Raw genomic sequence first — 25,203 nt, forward strand, 5'->3', positions numbered from 1 at the left:
CAGATCTCAAAGCACAGGCTGGCATATAATGGGGAAAGGTGCTCTTTTAAGTATCCAGGCCATGCAGGACAATACACTAAAGTGAGCACCTTAAATTGGGCAAACACGTAACCAGCACAACTGTTTCAAGAGTGCTGTCACAATATTGTATCCAGTTTTGATACTGAATAGTGAGGTGGGAGCATTTTTGCACCAATTGGAACTTCTGAACTAGCTTCAAGGGCAGCTCTATGTAAACATATTGTAGTACTAAATGAAATGTTAACAAAACATACAAGTTAATTGGCATACAAATGCCAGGATATCTATTATTCACAACTGATTCTGTGAACTATCATTGTTATTTATGTAATTTTCACTGTCTCTATTTTCCCTGCATTCTTTCTGGCCACATTATACCCATCCACCCCAACAGCACCCATGTGTGCAATATTTTGACAGTTGAGGATCTCACTCTGTGCATCTGATGAAGTGCACTGTATTCCATGAAAGCTAATGCCATAATACATTCATTAATTTTAAAGATGTCTTGTTCAAATTACTTGTACGTCTATGACTTTGATCATGTTACTGAGAAATGACTTGAATTTTTTTTAGCAGCTAGTGTTAATGAGCAGCAAAACAGTATACGTGTACAAATAGTACACTTGTATGTGTCTCCTGTATTATATAATGTAATTTGCATTATATGTTGGAGCTATAGACCTGATAAGAGGCTTTTACATAGTTTCATGATAATCTGGGTTTAAGAAAAGTGTAAGAAAATTGTAATTCTCTTGGTGTATTGTCTTAATAGAAAGGTGCTCATCATATATTCTAATTAGGTAAAGTTTTATTGAGTTCTCAATGTTCAATCCTTACAGGTAGGAATTACAGATGAGAAAATGCCACTTTTTGGGAAAATTGTTGTCATTAAAAAGAATGGGAGTGATGGAACTCATTTTCCGCTGACTAAAAACTCTTGTTTGTTTGGAAGGTAAGACTTATTTATTGGAAGGTATTTTGAATGTTGGAATTTAATTGTCTGAACTGTTCTTTTCACAAAGGGAAACAGTAAAATCTTTGCTACAGGAAACTCCCATTTACATGGAGGTTACGTTCCAAGGCACCACATATTTAAGTGAAATTACATATATTGGGGCACCATTGAAAAAGCCTGCAACCACCTGTTAAACTTCTAGAAACGCTTGAAAAAAAGCCAGAAATCCACCCAGCTCCACAATCACTCTCCAAATCTACTTTCTTAAACTCTCAACTCTCCATAGGCGTAAAAGGCTCCTGGGACTGCACTTGCAAAGGCTAGACTCCATTTTTGCTGTTTTCACTCTTTTAGGGCCGTATTTGCTCCTTTTTGTGCCCCTTTTGGGGATTTGCGCGTACCTGCTTGCACTTTAAAACAGCAAAACTTAAGATGTCAATTAAATTGTCAATATGCCTAAGCACTGCATCAATGTGCACATTTTAGGTTTGCACACTGGTGTAAATTTGACCTTTTTGAGAGCTAGTAGATAGGAATTTGTCTTTACTTTTGGGTTTAAATTTAATTTTTCTTCACAGTTTTGAAACTCTCAAGTGAAGCTATAATATTTTTGTGGGCAAAAATTGTTAATAGCATGCTTTCAGTGGGTCAAATGAAAGGAGCAACATTCACTTGCTATTGGAGATATAAGCATCTTTGCTGTTCTCGAATTAATGTCTCGGGATTGTCTGCTTCAAGTTCACCATACATAAAAGTCAATAGAGAGAGCTCTTTTTCAACTTTAGAGAAATTTTTGAATTGTACAACCTGCTCTGAAAGGTTGAACTTTACTAACTCCAATAGTTATTCAACCTTTCTGTTTTACATAAGCAAGTGATATCGGCAACATCTGTGTTTATCATTTCATATCTTTGGAGGGTTTTATTGGATGCAGGTGTTGCTCTGGTTTAGAGTATCTTTTCTCCAAGTATCTACATGAATAGGTACCAGTGGCCAAGTGCATATTTAATGAAGGCAGGGGAAAGTTTATGGCAGAGGTAGCCAACCTATAGCCTGTGAGCCATATATAGTTCCCCAGGAAGTTTTTTGTGTCCTCCCTTTGCAACCTTCCAATTTGTCCATTAAAAAAATACTATTTCTTCATCGACCAGTTCTACAGGTCCCCTGTTCTGATCCATAAAATGTATTCTTTCCTATGTATATATTTATATTTTACAGAATTTAATAAATAATAATAGATTATCAAAAAAGGCTTTTAAATAGTATTGATAGAATATAAAAGCTTTTTGAAGGCAGCTTGCGAACTGCAATTCTAGCCATGGACACATTTACACTTTGGGCATGCTTGCTTTGGCATGCAGATATCATGGTTCACCCTGGACCAGTGTGGCTCTAGACCCTGAATTGATTAGCCATCTCTGGTTTATGGCATGCCAACAGTAAACATTAGTGTTTTTTTCCAGTTAAAACAAGTTCAGTTTTCATAATACTACATAGTTTGTCTTTATAATTTTTCTAATATTTGAATAGTAGCATTATGGCATTTTTTATATTAAAAACCCCTTTATCTCTGCGTAATATACAAATGTTAATCTGAAAACTGCATGATTATATTTAAAGGAAAAGAGAGTGTGACATCAGAATTCAGCTGCCTCAGGTTTCCAAAGAACATTGTAAAATCGAAGTCAATGAAAATAAGGAGGTATGCATTCTTATTTTTATTTTTTTGTATTGATTTGTTGTGTGTCTCTTGGACCTTTCTTAATTGACTGAGCTGAATATTTTTAAATCTATTTTTAGGCAACTTTGTTTAACTTAAGTCCTGCAAACCCAACAGAACTCAATGGAAATATTTTTCAGCAGCCTACGTACTTAAAGCATGGAGATGTATTCACTATTATTGATCGTTCTTTCAGGTAGGTAACAATGCTATACACAGCTATGGATCTACTTAAATAAAATTACTCTTGTCACGTTGCCTAGGTTGGGTCAAGTCACTGGAATTTTTAATGAGTTTATTTTATGTTCAGGCAACTCCTTTGTGCAGGGGTTGCATTTTGAGTCATATTGTGTGTAAGCCCATTCCATCCCCTTCTGGGTCAGAAAATGGCATGCATGGAAGGCCACACATCAATTGGACGCATGCAAAATGGTCACCACCTGTATTTCACAACTTTTATATACTGCTTGATTGTAGTAAAGCCTCTAAGCAGTTATAAAAAAGAATACGTTAAAATTATCAGTACAAGACAGTTAAAAACAGGTATTTAAAAGCATTAAAAAGATAATTAAAATCAGTAAACAAAGGGAGATTAAAATGCATTGCATCATTCAACTTGTCTGCGTAGGCTAGCCTAAACATGTTTTAAGCAGGCATTGAAAATATTACAGTCAATACTCCTATCTGATATTAGTAGGTAGAGAGTTACAAAGTATAGGTGCTGCAACACCAAAAAATTGTGGTTTTGTAACTGCGGAATGAGTGTTATGTACGTTGTGCTGTGTCAGTTCTGCCGATAGAAGTGGTTGATGGGGAGTATATGGGGTAAAGTGATGCCACAGGTAAAGTGGTCCAAAACTGTTATGGGTTTGTATACTAATAGTGACACCATGAACTTAGCCTGGTAACAAACTGGCAGCCAGTGTAGATATCTGAGCAGAGGTGTTATATGTTGATAGGATCCCAATCATTTCAGCAACTGTATTGCAGCATTCTGCATTAACTGCAGTTTCTGGGTCAGTAAAAGTGAAACTTACTTACAGTGCATTGCAGTAATCCAGCTTTGAAATCATTAATCCATGAACTACTGAGGTTACCTGGGCTTCCATTGACAAAGCTGGATCCAAAAGCACCCCCAAATTGCATACCAGCTAATTCAGCTGAAGTGTGACCCCATCCATGGCACGTAATTGATCAGTTTATTGCACATGGGATCCAGACACCTATAGTGCCTCCACCTTGGCAGGATTCAACCTCAGGTTACTTTCCCTCATCTGTCCCACCACTGTGTCCGGGCACAGGTCCAGGCTCCATGTGGCTTCTGGTGGCTTTGTATAGATTTTAAATAGCACTGGGGGATACAATTGTACCCAGGGGTACTCCATAACATAACTGTCAGAGATTCATAAAGCACTCTTCTGGTGCTGTTCTCAGGACTGCAGTAATGGAAGCCCAGTAACACAGTGATACCAGTGTCCATTCCACTGAGTCATTTCAGGAGGATACTACGGGAAATGGTATTGAAAGCTGCACAAGAGTCAAGAAGCAAGAGCAATGTCACAGTCCCCTTGTCCTGCTCTCTGTAAAGGTCAGGTCTCAGGCAGCCAAAACTGACTCTGTCTCATAGCCAAGCCTGATCCCAGAACTCATCTCCTTTATTCACCTCCCTGACTACTCAATTTGTTGCTACTTACACTTCTTGTTTGGCTCTATGACTGTTAAGGCTGGTGCTTTCTTTGCATTATCCAGCCCAAAGAGTTTTCAACAACTGGTATGCAGCCAGGGTATTTAGCTCATCAGTGGGATAAACAAATCAATATTAAGCCTACCTAATACCTTTAAACAGGTTTGAATATCCACCTTCATTACTTCCACGGAAGAGGAGTTCCAGGTCTCAAGAGAATGAAACATTACAGGTAACTCCATGAATACAAGGAAATGCACCTTTGCATTTTGCTGGACTGAATGAAATATGTAGCTATAGGTTTCCATATTCCCAATCTCCTTAAGTGGGTTTTTTACCTGCAGATGTAGGGTCTCCCTTTTTTATGTGTGGATGGCAACTGTATTCACAGAAACGTTTTAATGTCAGCACTCTTCTCTCCAAAGTAATATATTACTGAGAATGTATGCTTTTAATAGATGTTTTGGAAGCATTCTTTTAACAGCACATTTTCATATCATATTTTTTTAATGATTATGCAAGAACAACTGTATTCAAAGATGATAGATTATTTTCAAGATAGCTGTTACTCCTAGTTTAGGGGGTGAAGATAAATAAACAGCTGAAGCTTTTTCTTAAGAATAAATGGAACTAGGCTAGAGGTGGTGGGTTCTAGTGAAATCTACTCAGTTAAATTATTCGATACCATATAAATATTTACTTCAAAAATAAACCAATTACCGTATTTTTCGCCCCATAAGACGCACTTTTTCCCCTCCAAAAATGAAGGGGAAATGTGCCTGCGTCTTATGGGGCGAATGCAGGCTTTCGCTGAAGCCTGGAGAGCGAGGGGGGTCGGTGCGCACTGACCCCTCTCGCTCTCCAGGCTTCAGGAAGCTCTGCGCAACCCTCGGGAGACCGGCTCAGCTCTGCCCGGGAGCCTGGGGCGAAGCTCCGCCCCGCTCCCGGTGGCTGTGCAGAGCTGCCTGCGGTCCTGGGACCAGCGCAGCTCTGCGCTGCCATCCGGAGCGGGGCGCTAAGTTCCGCCCCGCTCCCGGTGGCCGGGCAGAGCGCGGTCCTGGGACCAGCGCAGCTCTGCCCGGCCACCGGGAGCCGGGGGAGAAGCTCCGCCCCGCTCCCGGTGGCCGTGCAGAGCTGCCTGCGGTCCTGGGACCAGCGCAGCTCTGCGCCGCCATCCCGAGCGGCACACTGCAGGCAGGTCTGCACCGGCACCCGGAGCGGGGCGCCAAGTCCTGCCCCGCTCGGGATGGCGGCACACAGCTGCCTGCCGTCCCGGAACTGCAGGCAGGTCTGCACCGGCATCCGGAGCGGGGCGCCAAGTCCCGCCCCGCTCGGGATGGCGGCACACAGCTGCCTGCCGTCCCGGGACTGCAGGCAGGTCTGCACCGGCATCCGGAGCGGGGCGCCAAGTCCCGCCCCGCTCGGGATGGCGGCACACAGCTGCCTGCCGTCCCGGGACTGCAGGCAGGTCTGCACCGGCATCCGGAGCGGGGCGCCAAGTCCCGCCCCGCTCGGGATGGCGGCACACAGCTGCCTGCCGTCCCGGGACTGCAGGCAGGTCTGCACCGGCATCCGGAGCGGGGCGCCAAGTCCCGCCCCGCTCGGGATGGCGGCACAGAGCTGCCTCCCGTCCCGGGACTGCAGGCAGGTCTGCGCCGCCATCCCGAGCGGGGCGCTAAGTCCTGCCCCGCTCGGGATGGCGGCGCAGAGCTGCCTGCCCTCCCGGGACTGGTGCACTTCTCCCCATCGCCAGCCCCACAAGCTCGGGGGACAACGGGGAGGCAGAGCGTGCCTTCCCACTGTTCCCCGACCTGGTTCTTCCAGCCCCGCACCTGGGGGGGGAAATAAAATTTTTTTTCTTTATTTCCCCCCCAAAAAACTAGGTGCGTCTTATGGGCCGGAGCGTCTTATGGGGCGCAAAATACGGTAATACTTTCCATAGGCACAATTTTGTGAACTTCTAAAACAAATAAAACATTCATTGATCTGATACATTGTGTACAAATTTACAGGTTCTTCATATTCTGCAGGAAGAACAGGAGGAGTTGTTGCACTGTCGGAATTCAGAATCTAAAAGTCCTCAGATTTCTGGTTGGTAGTTATTTTAGCTTATTTACCACTGTTAGGCCTTGAATGGTAAGAAAATGTAAAGCTACATAAACAGATACGTAGTAGTTGAAATCAAAGCATTTACTGGGATTCTGCTGTAGGAGGGAACAGATGAAGCAAGATTTGGTGAATTAGTTTCTCCTGAAGGGATGAATGTGATCCTTGATATGGGTTGTCTCCACCCATCTCTCCAGTAACAGGAAGCAAAATATTTTAGAGAATACACCTTGTGGGCTGAGAAAACCCCTTCCAGTTCTATTTCCTGCCAGTTCCACTGCAGGTTGTATTGTCAGCTGATCCAGGCATGGCAAAAGAGAAGAAGCGGGAACTGATATTCAGACAGCCACTTTTTTTGTTTGCTCTGGATTATGATTAGAGTTCACAAGTAGATAAATCTTAATTTTATATTACAGATTATGCTGATGTTTGTCAGTGTACACACACACACACACACACAGAGAGAGAGAGAGAGAGAGTCTATTGCATACACGGATAAGTTTTAAGAATCCATTCACTATGGGCATGCTATTCTCAGTATCGGTTGCAAAGTAGCTTCATATGAGTGCATTTGTGAATGTCTGAGCTGTATGTTGAGGACTTTTATGTTAAATCTTATTTTATATGTAGAAGCAGGTGTTGTTGATTTTACTTAATTCCTCAAAAATATATTTGCCCTATGATCAGAACCTTAACTGACTGTAGAATTTGGTAACACTGTTTCATCTAACTTAAGCATTATACCAAAAATAGAAATACTTTTAAAGAACACATTGTTTAAAAATGTATTCTTTTAAAAATCTCTTCTTAGAAAAGAAACTTGACTGGGAAAATCGGAATACTAATGAAAGTGACAAGACAAAAATTCAAGAATTTATTACTGGACAGTATGGCACACCCCAATCTACATACAAAACCTTCAGTTCAGAAAGGAAAAACGAAATGTCTCCTTTTAGCGAACTTTATGAATTAGTGAAGCACGAACCTGATACAAAAATAGCAGAGAAAGATGTTAGCAATGAAACATTTCTGCAGTCAAAAGAAGAACACTTAGCCAGAAAAGATGGTAATGATACCTTGGAAGAAGCTGCATCTCAGATACCACGCAGGATATCTGAAACTGGTCAAACTAAGAAGACTGAAGGTGTAATTTGGAATGAATTTGAACATTCTCGTTATATTAAAAGTCAAGAAATAAACAGTGTGATATCAAATCCAAGATCTCTTGAAAGGAACAGATCCAAAAGATCATCTTTGGGTCTTCAAGGTTATGCTGCAGAACGGAAGCAAGAAAGTGAAGGCACCAATCAGTTAAATTTCAAGAAAGCAGAAGAGAATGAACTAGATGGAACTGAAGGAATTAAAAATGCAAGTAATGATACAGATTTAACAGCAAGTAGACAAAGTGCAAAGTATTTCCATGAATCATGTTCCATAGTATCATTGGAACCTGCAGATAGAGCAGGGCGCCCTGAAAAGTCAGAAGAAGAGCCAACAAAGACAGCTGGTGTGGAAATCAAAGCTAACTTAACAGATACTTGCAGATCAGTTGAAAGCATTTTGTCCATACCAAAGTCTAATAAGGAGAGTTTTCAAACTTATTCTAGTCCACGTAAGTTTTTTAAAATAAAAGGCAAGAATGAAGTGCTGGCCATAGAACCAATGCATACTCTGAAAGCAACAAATGAGATTGGTATGAACAACACACAAAAAGATAGAAACTCTGGAATCATTGCCTATTCATTTCGCTGTCGTAACAGTAAAAGCCCCCGGAGGAGCATTAAGCAAAATGAAGACTTTTTAAATGGGCGTTTTTCTACAGAGCAGATGCATATCAATTCAGAGGAGTCATTAGAAGTTCCTGTAGATACTTCTGGAACAGGTTGCATGTGCACACCTAACCAGCCACCTGAAAAAGAGGGAAACTGGCTCCAGGAGGAGGAGGAGGATGATAAAATAAAAGAACCAACAATGAAGGCCCACAACCAGAGTTTTGATAATAAACACTATATACCAGGTCATGAAAATAATGTACCAGTGCCAGCAGAGGGTGAGACTGCTTCAGAACTGAATGTGACAAGCGCATTTATTATAAAAAGAAAGTCAGGTAAATACTTGCAGTACAAGCCTAAGACTATCATTTTGAGATTGTTTCAGAAATTTGTCATGACTTTTTCTTGAACTTGTAATTTTGCTCTCTTTATGTAGTTTTATTCAAAGTCTGTTGGTTATTCTATTTATAAAACTTGTATGAATACCAAAGGAATTTGGTTACTACGATTAAGAGAAGTACAGTGCACTAAAAATAACCCCAACAGATTTTTCTCAATTTTTATCTCTTACTAGTTCTGTTTTTAAAATTTTACTTTAACAGAAAGTATCCTTACTATTTTGATACTGAAGTGTCATCATACACTCATTTTCTGACTATCAGTCTTGTATTTAGGTCCAAGAGACCTCTTTAAGGGCATACTGGGGGGGGGGGATGATTTACTTCAAAGTGACTATGGTTTTGGTTTTTTTTGTTTTTTTGGGGGGGGGGTTTAAAAAAACACAACTTTATTTGTGGCGCTGTTGCAGAGGTCTCTGTCTTTACAAAAAAAGGGATACAGGAGGGTTTGCCCGTTTTCGAAACCCGAGTGGTAAACTCCCACCCGTCAATTACACCTTGGGAGCCTCTTCTGGTTTCTTGGCTCCTGACGGAGTGATTTGGGCATGCGCCTCAAAGGTGACAGGGATCTGGATTTCAGCAGACTGAATGGCCGGCTTGGGCAAAGGAGCCTCTATCGTCAACATGCCATCGGGGGAAAGGGAGGAGCGGACTGCAGCAGGGTCGATACCAGGGGGCAGCGTGTATTTTCTTGTGAAACATCTGGAGATGAACCCATGATCGTCCTGCCTTTCTTCATGCTTGCCTCTGTAGGCCTTTAAATATGACCTGAACCAAATTCTGCCTCTCATCCCTGCTACTGAATGGGTGAAGTTTCAGACTTGGCATAAGCCAGCTTCCCTTTTTTAAAAAAGATGGGGGGAGGGACGACATATGTTTAAAAAGAACAGATATTTAATGCTTAATATGGATGAATTGGTTAGAGTGTGGTGCTGATAATGCCAAGGTTGCAGGTTTAATCTCTGGATGGGACAGCTGCATATTCCTGCATTTCAGGGGGAGTTGGACTAGATGATTCTTCATGATCATTTACAGTTCTATGATTCTATGAATATCTGTAGGGAAATCACTGGTCACCCCAACCATCAGCATGCCTCTTGCCCTTCGGTCGGCGCCAGAAGGGAGGGAGCCTTCTAGGCTGGATGGCATGAACAGCTGTAACTTTTTTTTTTTTTTAAGAGTTTTTAAAATATTTTATTAAGGATTTTCTGGTTTTACAGAAGTGTAGTGCCTCATATATATTTTTTCCCCATGTAACATTTTTACAAATCCGTTTCATTTGTTGAGGCATTAGGGGGAGAAGAAAATAAAAATAAAAATAAAAATAAAAAAAGGAGAGAAAAAGAAAGGGGGGTGGAGAGAGGGAAGATGGATAAGGGTGGGATTGGGTGGCGGTGTTTCTATTATGTTTAATGTATGTAGAGTTTGGTGTCAGCGTGCTTTTGTTGTTCACTTGTGTTCCTTTGGTGGTGAGAGAGGTTGGGGTTGGCCTAGGGTGTGATTGTTTGCTTGTGATTGGCTGTGGTGATCTTGGTTTTCGTGTGTGAGTGAGGTGGGTGGGTGTTTTGGATCAGGTTAGCCATATTGATTTGTATGCTGTTGGTGGATTATTGTCATTGTCCTGTTGGGCTGTGTGTGTGATAAAGGGGAGCCATACCGGGGTGAAGGCATCTTCTTCTGTTTGTCCCCGTGTCAGTTTCAGTTTATTAGTTAATTTTTCTAGTAGGGCTGTTTCCCATACTATTTGGTACCATTGGTCCATGCTTACTCCTGACAGGTCTCTCCAGTGTCTGGTTATGGTGTTTCTGGCTGCTGAGAGCAGGTGGGTTATGAGTTCTTTGTGGTGTAAATGGGCATTGTTGTCTTGGAAGATGTTTAGTAGGGCCAATTCTGGGGTGGTGTCTATTACTTGCTTAGTTATTTTACAAATTTCTTGTATGGCTGTTGTCCAGAACAGTTGGATTTTGGGACACTCCCACCACATATGGAAGTATGTGCCTGTGGAGGTGCACCCTCTCCAGCATTTTGGTGAGGTTCTTGGGTGTATTAGCGCTAGTTTCCTTGGTGTTAGGTACCACCTGTAGGTGAGTTTCAAAGTGACTATGGTTTTAAAAATAGGCTTCTGTTGGTATCACCAAGAGTTTAACAAAAACTATTCGGAATATGTGACCTGACAGTGTTAAGAAAAGAGAAAGCAAAACAGAAACAGAAACAAATGCCTAAGTTTCTGTTAGGGATCTTCTACTGGAGCGCAGTAGAAGGAGTTTCAGTATAACCCTATAGAACATTACAAATATGAAATCAGTATTGCAGATTTTAACTATGAGTATGTTAAGTCTTCTGTCAGGACAAAACAAACCTGGAGCAGAAATAACCCCCTAGACCAGGGGGCAGCAAATTTTTTCAGCAGGGGGCTGGTCCACTGTCCTTCAGACCTTGTGGGCGACCGGACTATATGGGGGGGGGGGTGAACGAATTCCTATTCCCCACAAATAACCCAGAGATGTATTTTAAATAAAAGCACACATTCTACTCATGTAAAAACATGCTGATTCCCAGACCATCCACGGGCTGGATTGAGAAGGCAATTGGGCCGGATCTGTCCCCTGGGCCTTAGTTTGCCTATCCATGCCCTAGACTAAAAGTTAATCAGGGGGGTCCAAAAGACCTGCAATCTTTTGTGACAGGTTTTTGTATGCACAGAAAAAAATCTCCAGTGCTCTTGAATTGGTGCAAATACATAAAAGATGAAATTTTAGTTATCACTCCAGAAAACAATGAATTAACAATAAATAATATTCAAATTATACTGACACTCAGTATGTAGTAACCAATTCACAGAAGAAAAAAATCTTTTTCATCACTTAACTATCTTCTTGGTCATTATATCAGTTTCTGTGATGTTCCTTATTTTAGCCAACTACAAGTTTGAATAGGATACCTCATTCTCCATTTGGTTCCAATAATAATATTTGTTTATTATTATTGTTTATTAGCAAGTTCCATGTCAGCTTTCACACTTTAAAAGTATTTCATATAACCTAAAGCATCGTCATTGCAGGTAAACGTACAAAATACCTCAATATCAAGGCAATTTGAAAACTTATATTTTTACGTGTTTTTGGACAAATCCAATAGATTTCATTAATTAGTCTATCCCTGCTATCAAGTAATCCTGCTTATTTAACATAGTAAACAAAAATCAACAATAGCCTACCTTTACATTCTGAAACCACCAAACCTCTTGCTGATCATGAGGTCAGCAGTGCTACGGGGTGAGCTCCCATTGCTCTATCTCAGCTCCTGCCAACCTAGCAGTTCAAAAGCATACAAGTGCGAGTAGTTAAATAGGTACCACTGCAGTGGGAAGGTAAATGGCATTTACATGCTCTCTGGCTTCCGTCATGGTGTACCATTGCACCAGAAGTGGTTTAGCCATGCTGGCCACATGACCTGGAAAAGTTGTCTGCAGACAAATGCTGGCCCCCTCGGCATGAAAGCGGAGGTGAGCGACGTACTCCATAGTTGAAGCCAACTGGACTTAACTGTCCAGGGGTCCTTTACTTTTACCTTTTACTCCCTTTGTGATTGGAGCTAAATATTTATGTTGGAATTCAGAATAACTTTCTTCTGTCTTTCTTTTAGATAAATTACCTAAAATGAATCAACCTTCTGATTAGCTTTGTAACTTGGTATATTGAATTTGGTATGTTTTGCTCTTTTGTAGAAGTTAAGAAATCACCTAAAAAGCGGAAGGACGAAGAACCTGACATATTAATTCAGCCTCTTGGAAAGAGAAAGAGGGTGTCCTTTGGTGGGCACTTGAGTCCTGAACTGTTTGATAAATGCTTACCTCCAAACTCACCACTTAAAAGAGGTGCAACTCCAGCACGACTGAGCTTGCCATTTGGAAACTCGCCTCGAGCGGTTTTGAAATTTAGACAATCTCGAATCAAGGTAAATAATTTTCTGTACTGAAATGCCTCAAAAGCACCCAGATCAAGTCTTCTGCTTCTCATTCTTCGTGTGTGTGTGTGTGTGTGTTTCTAACAATCCTGTACATGCATACTTAGATATAAGTCCCATTGGGTGAAATCCAACATTGTGTAAGAAAACTCCTTCCCCTGTTGCTCTGTATGCCCCCCCCCCCCGCACCAAATCTCCAGAGGGTCCAAAGACTTTGAAGCAGGATTGGTGGACACATGAGAGCTGGGGTGCAGGGAAGAAGGCCCCCTTGAGAGTAAATTTGTTCTAATGCCACAATATAATTGGATATTATCCATTCCTTCCAATGGGGCTTACAAGTAAGTAGGTATTGGATCCCTGCCTAAAAATTTTTAATTCAGAAGTTGTCAGGGTAAATGAAGTGTCCTTGAGACAGGTTTATGATCTTGAATGCAGGGAAATATTATTTCCAGCGTGGGTTGAGCAAGTTCCAGTTGCTTGACCATTTGCTTCAGAGGTCTTGTTCCCTGACAAATGCTAGCAAGGGAAGACTTGTTTCCACCATGGGATGAGTGGGGTCTAGCCCCACTCCCTTGTTTTCACCTGCTGTACAATAACTCTTGAGAACTGGCATTTTTATTAAAAGTTGGATTATGAGTAAAAATAAATAAAATTGCAGCAAGGGACAACATGACTCCATCGTGGGTTGGAGCAAGTAGTTTGATGTTACTGTTCTGTATTGTGGTTTTTCTATTTAGTAGTTGTAGTGATTGTATTTCATTTTATCATGTTGTGTGCTGTCCTGTGCTTCGTTTGAGGAAGGCCTCTCAAAGATAAGTGTTTTATCTTATTTAAAAGAAATGAGCAGAAAAGATGTCTACTTGAATGAATGCAGTGCATTCTCACTGAATAAAAGTTCTTAATTTTGGCTTGACAGTGCCCTTTAAAAAAGGAGGAGGAAAGCTCTCATTTAAGGAGAAGGGCTAGGATAGGTTTGAGGAACCTCTGGCTTGCAGGCCAATCTTGGCTTGACAGGCTTCCCCATTGGCCCACAAGTGAGGGAGGCAGTTGGCCAAACCAGCTTAAGTCCCTTCCGAAGCACCCAACAATCAGCTGGTTGTTGGGAGCCTTTGAAGCAGTGCACAAAGCAGGAACCCAGTGGCTGATGCAAAGCGAAGATGTTCCTACTTGGTTCAGGTGTCATGTCCCTCCTTTCATTTCAGCAACTGGATTTACAAAGAAACAACTATTGAAATGATGTGGAAAAACACGTCGCTTTTAACAGTGCCTTGCTGCCTGCTAGTGCTTTGAAGTCTTAAATTTGGGGTTTCAGAGCACCAAATCCCTTGACATCATTTGTGATTTCAGCAGGAGGATGGCCCCGCACACTTGTAAAATTTGGCCTGCTAGACTGGCCTGTGGATCCAAAAAGGTTCCTTTTCTCTGGGCTAGGACATGATGTGTGTCTGTGTGGTTTCTTCCTAGGCCTCTTCATGTGTCTGGCCTTCCAGATTTTGGTGGATTATAGCTCTCATCATCATTAACCATTGGCTCTACTCACTGGAGCTGATATGAGTTAGGCCAGAAGTCGCCAAACTTTGAACCAGTGAGCACATCTTAAATTTGGAGAAAGTGCTGTTCTTGCTAATCACAAAATGGCTGCCGCGGGTTAGCTTTTTATTATAAAATGGCTGCTAAGTCTAAAAGTATGGAAAAAGAGACATAATTATAGAATGATGCAGACATGCCACCCCATTAGTGAAGACATGAGCACATGCACCAACCACTACTGCATTCTCTCCCAGGAAGAAGCTCTTTATACTTTAATCCTGGCATCCAGTGACATGTGGACATGTTCATAGGTGTAGCTGGCTAAGTGCAAACAAACTGAGCAAGAAGAGCAAGCTATTTCTTATGTATTGTGGATTTTTGATGAGATACTTACTGAGGTATTTCATGGGTGCCAAAGGGGGGTCCTGCTACCTGCAGGACACCAAAAGGTTTCTTATCCCTATTTACCCAAGAAAGAAAGGTTAATTGAAAAGGAGCACTTAACAGTTTGTGTGTCAAAGTATGTAGCTCTAACTTCACATGCTTTTCTGTAGATAATAGGGGCACGGTTGCCAATGTAGATGTCCAAAATAATTTGTCTTAACAAACCAGCTTGTACAGATGTTATAGTAAGGAGATGCACTTGAATGAAGTACCAGTTACAACTACTTAGTTCCTGGGCAACTACTGAAATCTGTAAGTGGATATTTATACTTCAAATTGCTATCCTGTACTTCCTCTAAGGATCTCAGGACAACATAGAGAACATTTTATCTATTCAACCACTGCAGTATGATACGGTTGTAAACCTAAGTGGTACACTAGATTCCCAAATTCAGGTCTCCTCAGTTTAAGTTCTGCTTATGTGCTATGCCACATTTGATATCTCATTAGAAGTTCTTTGTATTAACTTTTTAAAAAATCCCTCTTCTTTCTCTACAGAGTTTCCCTGAAGGGGTTCAGCATGAGAATAGTTCATCTAAGAATGCTGCCTCACCCTCAGCACGCAGGTCTCCAGTTGCCTCGCCCACAGCACGCAGGTCTCCGGTTGCCTCGCCCACAGCACGCAGGTCTCCGGTTGCCTCACCCGCAGCACGCAAGTCTTTGGTTGCCTCGCCCACAGCACGCAAATCTTCGGTTGCCTCTCCCGCAGCACGCCGGTCTTCAGTTGCCTCGCCCGCAGCACGCCAGTCTCCGGTTGCCTCGCCCGCAGCACGCAGGTCTCCAGTTGCCTCACCTCCAGCACGCAGGTCACCGGTTGCCTCGCCTCCAGCACGCAGGTCTCCGGTTGCTTCGCCCCCAGCCACTTTTTCTTTTGATGCACCCCAAAGAAGAGGTCGCTTTTCAGTTTCTCATGTTACCAGCCCATCTTCAGAAGAACAGGATGCTCTTTCCAGTCAGATGAACGGAGATGAAGAAGAGTTCACTGAAGTAAAGACATCTGAACCTACTGTTCAAGAATGCAAAGCTGCTCGTTCAACAAAGAGGAGCAAAAATGCTACTCCAAGAAGTTCTTTGTGTAGGAGAAGTGGAGTAATGGGTGTAATTCACTCTAAAAGGCAAAGTGGGGCTTCCAAAGCCAACTTGATAGGTTTGTCATTATTGCTTTGTTAGTGTCTTTTGATGTTCCACAAAACAATCAGATACAGCATATAGTATTCTAAAAGACTGCAGGGTTTACCAGCCTTTTTGGATCAGTGGGCACAGTTTGAATTTTGATAGAGTGAGGGTGCCCATCACAAAATAGCTACTATGAGAGATGTGTGGCCTAACACCAAATGGCTACAATAAGGAGTATGGTCTAACACAGAATTAGAGAGAGAGCCACCCTCAAATCTTATGCTAACCATGGGAAGTCATTTAGGTCCTACTAATCCTGATTGTGGAGATAACACCAATGCTGTAACGGGACATTACTCAGTACCAGGACAAATATACAAGGTGGTCACACCACACTCAATTTCATTTCACAGAAATTGCTCAAACTTGGGCCCCCAGCTGTTGTTGGCACACAACTCCCATAATCCCTAGCTAGCAAGACCAGTGGTCAGGGATGATGGGACCAAGTTTGAGAAACACTGGCTTAGAAGATACATGCACATTTTGTCCCCTATTTGTGGGAGGGCTAGACAGTTGTGGGTTTTTTAATTAAAAAAAAAAAGCTTGGAATTGGCACATGTCCAGAGGTACTAATGAAAGCCTTCATGGGCATCAGGCTGACAACCCTGGCTTAAAAATGCATTAGAACAAATGAATCTACAAATCTAGAAAATGTTGGTTTTATTAAAAATGTGTTTTAAGCATAGAAATAACTAGCAATCTTGAACAATTATCATTCCAGTTGCAAAGTCTTGGGCAGATATAGTGATGAGAGCAAGTAGAAAGGCAGCCAATGTCTGGTAGATGGAGCAAGACCATGTTTTGTCCACAAACCAAAGTGGCTTGCCCACACACTGGGCCACAAGCAAAAAGAAATAATGTTTTAAGAGCTGTGTTTGCTACTTAAAAGCTTGTAGGTTAAGTAAAACAGGCTGAATGATCTGTAAGAACAATGGCTTCTAGCCAACATTGTCTGCGCACATGCAAAGCAGATCTCCGCTTGAGAAACAGGACTACATCTTACTGTTTGTTGTCAAACAATTACCAAGTACCCAGTATCCTGAAAGTAAATGGGTAGACACTTCTAAAGCATTTCCAACGTAATATTAGCTTTTTGCAATGAGAGAAAGAGCCAGAAGATACATATGTGGAGAGGAAATGTAGCCACAAGTGAAAAGTTTTCAAGTGCCTTTCACACAGCTTTCCTCTTGTATTATAATAATTCAAACTATGAATTACTATTTGATTACTTTAGGAATAAAGAGAGTTTTCTATATTCAAACTACTACAATTACAATTAAGTCGTTTAGAATTCATGCTGCTTAATGTAATGTAGTTAGTTAACAGCATGTAATGAACCAGGAAGGTTCAGTTCAAACTTTAGTTCAGCCACGAAATCATTGGATCAGCCATACTCTGTCAAGCATCTAATCTGTAATATGGGTGTAATACTCTTGTAGTCTTACAGGATGTTAAGCAGTTTGAATACCATTCTGTACTATTATTCTCTTATTATCAAACACCTCTATATTAAATACATACATAAATGGACTTTATCAAATAAGATATGCAAAATTGGATTTCCCATGCTATTCTTGCAGTCTTTTCTCAGTACTACTTAAGTAAAAGGATGGAAATGACTTAGAATTGGCAAAAGCCACCCTAAGCAACAGTGCAACAATGCACTGAGAATTTTTAGTATGTTGTTGGGGAGGCAAGATGTGACTGGCCAGATGTGAGCTCTATGTTTGTAGTTTCTGCTGCTGCCAAGCAGCAAAATGTTTCAAGAAGGAAAAATGGATGAAAGCTCTGTCTGCTTTTTTTTGCTTGGATTTATTGTGCATGCTGGACTTGACATTCAGAATTGTATCCAACTTTGAAGTAAATGGTAATTGAGCTGCGAGCACCAGGACTTACATGCACTCTGAGCCTCAGTGATCAGACTCAAAGGTTTAATTGTATATTTTGTTTTCAGAACAATGTTTCCATGCTAAAAACGCCAATAAGAAAAGTCCAGGGTCACTTTACTACAGGATATGCAAATTCCCCTGCTCCAATTGTGATTGGAAAAGCTCATACCAGTATTGTGAATGCTGCTGTACAAGTCCCTAAAGTGATGATCAACTATCCTTTGAAGAAACATGATGACTTAAATGAAAGTTTTACAGGTAAATTGTTAGTGTTTTGGTGAAATGATTTTTTTTCTTGTACAGTACCAAATATTTTGCAAGCCTATAAGGAGTTCACTTGCATCCCATGGAAAATGGTTGGATTGGTCATATAAAGAACTTGGTTGGTTTTACTGTCTGAAACAAACACATGCTGTTCTAACAAAATCAAACCTAGTTTGTACAAAGTAGCATTCTGTTTAAGTCAGTGACGGGCCAGAAAGACCTATGTTTAAATCTCTGCTCATCCATGAATCTTACTTGGTGCCCTTCAACTAGTCAATATATCTCAACGTGTCTATGTTTTTGCAAGGATAAAGCTGTAGTAATGGAGAAAGTGCATGTATGTCACAAAGTTCCAAGTATATTTCGTAAAAAACCATTGGCTGCTAGTGCCATCTTAAGATATATTTATCCTATCACATGAGGAAGTTCACATCCTAAGATGGCACTTGCTATAAGACTTTCTTATGGCTTTGATCCACAGAACTGTGAATGGAAGGATAAAATAGATTGGTGCTGTTTTGTTAACTTTTTAAGAAGACCTGCTGGAGCTAACCCAAAGGCTTTCTGGGCCAACATACTGTTTCCCGGAGTAGCCAACCGGATCACTATGGGAAGCCCACAAGCAGGGCAGGATGGCAATAGCCTTCTTGTTTCACTGCAGCATGCTACTCTGATATGCTCCCAGTCCTCTAAAAGTGTAAGGTTAGGACTGGACTAACCCTAGGTGATATTGAACCCAGCAAGACGCTCAGAGCTGTAGGAATGCACAACCTGCAAGGAGCAGGGGGAGCAGTCTGAGAGAATAATCTTGCAAAGCCCTTTTGGGCCTTTGCTAAGATCAAAGCTCCCAATTGAGTATCCTTGGGCACATCCAGATTACCCTAGTTCTAGCTCTGGTTCATTCTGCTCCCAGGCATGAGGAAGTGACAACAGATTAGGAGTTAGTTGCTTTTCCTCACACAGCACATCTGTTAGTCAGAAACAGTCACCGCATGATCAAAATAAGCTTTCCGCTTGCATTTAACTATTTTTATATGCAAATCTGGGCAGATTTAATAGCTAGCATTTTTTAAATTGTATGTAAAACCTATAGTGTGTGTTTGTCTGTAGTACAGCATTAGGTGTACAGTAAAACTTTAAGAAATAAAAGCTGCTCAGTCTTATCAATCCCTAATTGCCAGAAAATTATATTGCGAACATGCATACAGGAAAGTGATGAATATAAGGCACTAAGTGGTTTTTAACATTGGCAACTTACCCATTCTTGACTATAGTAAGATTTTTATCCATGCCAATTTACCAACTCTCAGTTTTGCCAACAGATGGCACTGTGATATTATTTTAAAGGTAGGTCAATATCTAAACCAAGTGTAATACAGTAGTGATACCATCATATAATGGTCCAAAAATACGCAGTCATTTCATCATACTAATACTGGTTTTAAATGCCCCCGAATGAAAGTTGCTCTTTTGCTAAAATCCCTATTTACCTGTTTAATCTGGAAGCATGTGAATTTAGTAATTTCTCAAACTCATATTAGTCTTAATTATGAACTAGTCTTTTAATTCCGCCCTCTCCCACCCCACAATGATGGGTTTTTAAATTTAGATTAGATTTGCTTAATTCTGTTTTGCTATTCTCAGCAACGGGGGAAATGGGTATGCTGGGTACTGAAGGTCCATTTCTAGTTAGAAATCATTCGAACTAGCTAGTGAGATCTTGTAGTGAACTCAGTGCTTGTAGTGTAGCAGCATATATGCAGAGCCCTAATAAGGCCCTTTCCCCAAGTGTTTCAAAATATATAATACTGGGGGTTTGAATTGAGCACAGGTGTCCCGCTGCCCTACTCTTCATGCTGAGCCAGTCAGAGAACCCCCTCCCAGCAGAAAGCCACAAATAGGGTGTTCCAAGGGGTAGGGCTGAGATAGCCCAGAACTGATGGATCCCAAGCCAGTCTTGCAGCTTTCATTGGCTAGCACTGGGCCCAATCAAGACTTGATGCAGGGATCAGGTCCGAACCTTCCCTCTTCATTATATTTTTAAATTTTCTATACTTCAATATAGAGAAGAAAAGAGGTGTAGTTCCTCTGTTCCTGCCTGATTTTTGTTGACAGTTGCTGCGTTTTTTTACGGAAGCACAGCTTGCCAGAGTGAAAGAATATTACTTCTTGGAGACTGGGAAGGAAATCAGGATTTTACATGGAAGCATAGGTGCTCGCTTCCCTATTGCAAGAATGTATGTGGGTTTATTGAACCATGCAATATAGATTTATAGAATACTAGTATAATTTAAAGTTGAAAATGTCTTCATGGCATCTTTCTTTCTTTGCCTACTAATCGGTAAAGGTAAAGCGACCCCTGACCATTAGTATCTGTTCATTTCTGCTTCCCTGGAGAAAATGAGTCCTTATTGAAAGGGTTTATGCTCTGCTTCCAAGGCATGTGCTCCAGCAACATTGGTAGGGCTTCTTGTGTTCCTGCTGCCATCTTTCAGCATGGGTACCTTCTCTTGCATTTGGTAAAGGGGCCCCTGACCATTAGGTCCAGTCGTGACCGACTCTGGGGTTGCAGCGCTCATCTCGCTTTATTGGCAGAGGGAACCGGCGTACAGCTTCCGGGTCATGTAGCCAGCATGACTAAGCCGCTTCTGGCATGGAAACGCCATTTACCTTCCCGCCACAGCAGTACCTATTTATCTACTTGCACTTTGATGTGCTTTTGAACTGCTAGGTTGGCAGGAGCAGGGACCGAGCAATGGGAGCTCACCCCGTCACGGGGATTCAAACCACCAACCTTCTGATCGGCAAGTCCTAGGCTCTGTGGTTTAACCCACAGCGCCACCCGTGTCCCCATCTGTAAAGGTAGCATGTAATAAATCATTAGCGGGAAGAGGAATTGATACATCATCAACAGCTATCACAGTTTGTTCAGACTAATGGGTGATAAACTACCATGTGGCTGTAAACTGCCATGAACATTAATGTTTGAAAATCTTGTGTGATGTTGTAGTCTGGGATTGCACTGTATATAAGACTGTTCTTCTGGGGAGCAGTCAAGCAAAGAGAATGAATTCTTAATAGTTATGTTTTCCCTTGCTCCCAATTGCAAACAAACTACAGTGGTACCCCGCAAGACGAATGCCTCGCAAGACGGAAAACCCGCAAGACGAAAGGGTTTTCTGTTTTGGAGGCGCTTCACAAGACGAATTTCCCTATGGGCTTGCATCGCAAGACGAAAGCCCATAGGGAAATGCTGGTGGTCGGGAGCAAAGACTTTCGCCCACAGCCGGCCTTCAGAAGAGGACCTCTTCTGAAGGCCGGCGGGGGGCAAAAGTCTTTGCTCCCCCCCCCGCCTGCCTTCCCCCCGCCTGCCCCGGGCGATCTTAAAATGCTGGCGGGCGGGAGCGAAGCGTTCGCTGCCGACCCCCAGCATTTTAAAATCTCCAAGGGACAGCAGAGAAGTCTCTGTCCCGGGGAGATTTTAAAATGCTGGGGGTTGGGAGCGAAGCGTTTGCTGCCGACCCCCAGCATTTTAAAATCTCCCCGTGTCCCGGGGAGGTTTTAAAATGCTGGGGGTCGGGAGCGAAGCGCTGCCGAGCCCCAGCATTTTAAAATCTCCCCGTGTCCCGGGAAGATTTTAAAATGCTGGGGGTCGGCAGCGCTTCGCTCCCGACCCCCAGCATTTTAAAACGCTGTTCCGAAGGGGGGGGCGGGAACACCTGCCCCAGCCGCCCCACTTCGGAACGCTGTTCCAAAGCGGGGAGGGGGGGCGGGGACACCTGCCCCAGCCGCCCCACTTCGGAACGCTGTTCCAAAGCGGGGAGGGGGGCGGGGACACCTGCCCCAGCCGCCCCACTTCGGAACGCTGTTCCGAAGCGGGGAGGGGGGGCGGGGACACCTGCCCCAGCCGCCCCACTTCGGAACGCTGTTGCGGGGCGGGGGGCGGGAACACCTTCTGAAGGCGGGCAGGGGGCGAAAGTCTTTGTCCCCCCTGCCTGCCTTCCCAGGGGCTTTTAAATCGCCCCGGACAGCGGAGAAGTCCTCCGCTGTCCGGGGCGATTTTAAAATGCCGCCCGCCAGCATTTTAAGATCGCCCCAGACAGCGGAGAAGTCCTCCGCTGTCCCAGGGTTTTTTAAAATGCTGGGGGTGGGAAGAAAAGCCCTTGTACCCCCCCCCCCAGCCTTCAGAAGAGGTCCGGGGACAGACTGTCCCCGGACCTGGTCTGAAGGCGGTTTCCCTAGGAACGCATTGATTTTCAATGCATTCCTATGGGAAACCGTGCATCGCAAGACGAAAAAACCGCAAGACGAAGAGACTTGCGGAACAAATTAATTAGGTCCAGTTATAGAGATTAATTTTTTTAATGTGTGGGCATCGAAATCTGTTGTCATTGTACCGCTTTATGTGCACCTTATGTCCTAAAGCACACAATGGCAATAGGAAAGCGACTGATTGAAAATGGGATCCTTATTTTACTGGTGTTCCAATTTGATGCTTGCAGTATATCTGAATGGGACACAGCTGGTGCTGTGGTCTAAACCACTAAGACTTGGGCTTGCCGATCAAAAGGTTGGCGGTTCGAATCCCCGCGACGGGGTGAGCTCCCGTTTCTCCATCCCAGTTCCTGCCAACCTAGCAGTTCGGAAGCACGTCAAAGTGCAAGTAGATAAACAGGCGGGAAGGTAAACGGCGTTTCTGTGCGCTGCTCTGGTTTCGCCAGAAGCGACTTAGTCATGCTGGCTACATTACCCGGAAAAACTGTCTGTGGACAAACGTCAGCTCCCTCTGCCAGTAAAGCAAAATGAGCACCCCAACCCCAGAGTCGTTTGCGACTAGACTTAACTGTCAGGGGTCCTTTACCTTCACCTTTTTTAGAATATCTGAAAGGGTAATGGATGAAGCTGACTTGCATGATTTTTACACATTGATTCTTGAGTGTATAGATAATGCACATTAGGTTGTAAGTGTGGGAGCTCTGTGCAAAGGGTTCTTTTGAACAAACAAGCCAGGGCTCATCTAACGGCACACATTGGATTTGAATTCCAGCATAGGACTACAAGAACCCATCACTAAGTAATGTTTAGGTGAAATCGTGAGCCCATTCTAAATGTAACTTAGTATTTCTAAGGCTATGTGTGGCTAAGAAGTGCTTAACTTGGTTGCATTTTATTCATCTTGAAGCATTCTTCATAATTACAACAAAACTTGAATAATTTTATTTATGAGATTCTGGAATATGAAGGTTTGGGAAAGCACTGTAAAGTGGCATAATCTGCAAATAGTGGTGTATTGTTAAAGTTAAGAATGATTAATAGCACAAGATATAAATATCACGTGGCAAAATATAAAAGCAAATTTATGAAGCAATGTAGTATTCCTCTGGGACTTCTTGGCTAATAAGTGTGTTTACTACTCTTCACAATCACCATATCCTGAGAAATAACATTGAATGTGCTTTTCTTTTTTAAGAGTCCATGAGAAATGACTGTGAAAATAAAGAAGCAAAACTGGAATCATCACCTAAACGAATATCTCCTTTGCCAAAACCAAAGGACAACAGTAAAAATATTTCAGAATTAAAAGACAAGTTGGGACATGTTGCATGTAACACATTTAGTGAATTAAAATCAGAAGCAGTGATAGAACCTGTTGAAATAAAGTGTGTTTCAGAAAGCCATCAGCTAAAGGGAATGGACTCTGAAAACGGACACAAAATTGATTTTGTGAAAAAAACAGTTGCAAATTCTGGGGCAGTAGATATAGAAATCATTGGACCATTGCCTTCAGCTAGAAGAACTAGAAGAGGGGAAGCTGATGAATCCAGATCCGTAAAAGAACATGATGCAAAAAATACACAGAGGCATACAAGCAGCACCCAGAGAGCAGAATCAGTCAATTGTGTGCAGGCTAATGAAAACTTTGACCAGAACATCACTGAAATAAATCTAAAGCAAGAATCTGAAAGCAACACATCTGCAGTTGAAAGTGAGGGGGGAAAGGCAGCTCAACAAACTAAGGCAAGTTTAGAATTAGAAGAAAATGCAGAAATACAAGACAAAATAAAAAACCAAAAATTTGAAACTTCAGGAGTGGAAAGCGCTGAAAATGTCATACTTAAAAGAAATAGAAGAGGAAAGGCTGCTTCAATACAAGCAGAATTGTTTACAACAAACACAGATGTTAATGAGGCTAAAAAGGAAAGTCTAAGACACACAACACCTAAAACACAGGTTTTGGAAAAGACTGCAACAGATGTTAAAGAAAATAATGTTAGGAGAAGGAAAGGGATGAAAGTTCATCTTCTGTGTGATAATTCTGTATCACTTGGGGAAAAACATATGCTTGGAGATAAGGATGGTGCTTATGAAGAACAAAAGAGTACTTCCATTGCGTCACAGCCAGGCATGCAGGAAATTCAAAATGAAGAGAATCCTGATGAAGCGCAAAAGGTGCCATTGGAAAGTGTGCAAACTCCTGAGGAGCATAGTCCACCAAGAAGGCAGACAGTAGCACCCAGGAGAGGAAGAATCAAGCGAGCCATTTCCCAGGAAACAACTACAGAATGTGACAGTAAACAGACAGTTGATACAGAAGACCAAAATATGCTTGTCACTGTAAAAGAGAATCGACCAAAAAGGGGCAGGGGAAGAAGAGCTGTTCCTGAATGCCAGATACCACCTCTTTTGGAAAACGTTGCTCTTACAAAAGAGAGTCCAACAGTGGACAGCTTTAGTTCTACCCAAGGAAAATGTTCTTTGCAAGAAACTCAGACTAAAGAGAATCTTGATGAAATGCCTAAGATGCCCTTGGAAAGTGAGCAACCTCTTTTAGAGCACAGTCCACCAAAAAGACAGAAGATAGCAAAAGGAAACCCACCGAGGAGAGGTAGAAGCAAACAAACCATCTCTCCTGAAACACTCACTGAATGTGACAGTAAACAAGCAGCTGATACAGAAGACCAAAATATGCCTGTCACTGTAAAAGAGAATCAGCCAAAAAGGGGCAGGGGGAGAAGAGCTGCTCCTGTATGTTCAGTGACATTGCCTCTGGAAGACATTCCACTTACATATGAGGGCCCAACAGCAAACAGCATTAGTTCTGCCCCAGGAAAGTGTTCTTTAGATGAAATTCAAAAAGAAGAGAAACCTAATGAAACTGAGGAGGTGCCTTTGGAAGGTTTGCAGACTCCTGCAAAGTATTGTCCAGCAAGGAAGCAAAAAGTAGCAAAGAGAATGCTGCCCAAGAGAGGGAAAACCAAGCAAGACATTTCTCAG

General features: G+C 42.3%; 2 protein-coding genes and 1 long non-coding RNA gene across 3 annotated transcripts in view; 2 read left to right on the top strand and 1 right to left on the bottom strand.

The window, feature by feature from the left end:
- The window catches only part of LOC308578071 (uncharacterized protein), a gene marked incomplete at its 3' end in the record, with an annotated part of 98,359 nt that extends 90,253 nt beyond the window's left edge, over window positions 1-8,106 (top strand). Inside the window, exons 2-7 of the mRNA XM_081178355.1 lie at window positions 868-976; window positions 2,600-2,681; window positions 2,780-2,895; window positions 4,546-4,615; window positions 6,396-6,474; window positions 7,301-8,106. Coding sequence (XP_081034481.1) covers window positions 885-976; window positions 2,600-2,681; window positions 2,780-2,895; window positions 4,546-4,615; window positions 6,396-6,474; window positions 7,301-8,106 — 1,245 coding nt within the window. The remainder of the gene's footprint in view (window positions 1-867; window positions 977-2,599; window positions 2,682-2,779; window positions 2,896-4,545; window positions 4,616-6,395; window positions 6,475-7,300) is intronic.
- The window catches only part of LOC308577910, a 467,797-nt gene that overhangs the window by 422,551 nt on the left and 20,043 nt on the right, over window positions 1-25,203 (bottom strand). The window lies entirely within an intron of this gene.
- Window positions 8,112-16,558, top strand: LOC308578072 (uncharacterized protein; the record flags this gene model as incomplete). Its single annotated transcript, XM_081178356.1, has 4 exons — window positions 8,112-8,596; window positions 12,387-12,616; window positions 15,098-15,746; window positions 16,497-16,558. The coding sequence occupies exons 1-4, from the start codon at window positions 8,152-8,154 to the stop codon at window positions 16,556-16,558; spliced, it is 1,386 nt and encodes a 461-aa protein (XP_081034482.1). The 5' UTR covers window positions 8,112-8,151.

This window comes from Podarcis bocagei (assembly GCF_964188305.1).
Source record: "Podarcis bocagei genome assembly, chromosome: W".
NCBI classification, from domain to species: domain Eukaryota; kingdom Metazoa; phylum Chordata; class Lepidosauria; order Squamata; family Lacertidae; genus Podarcis; species Podarcis bocagei.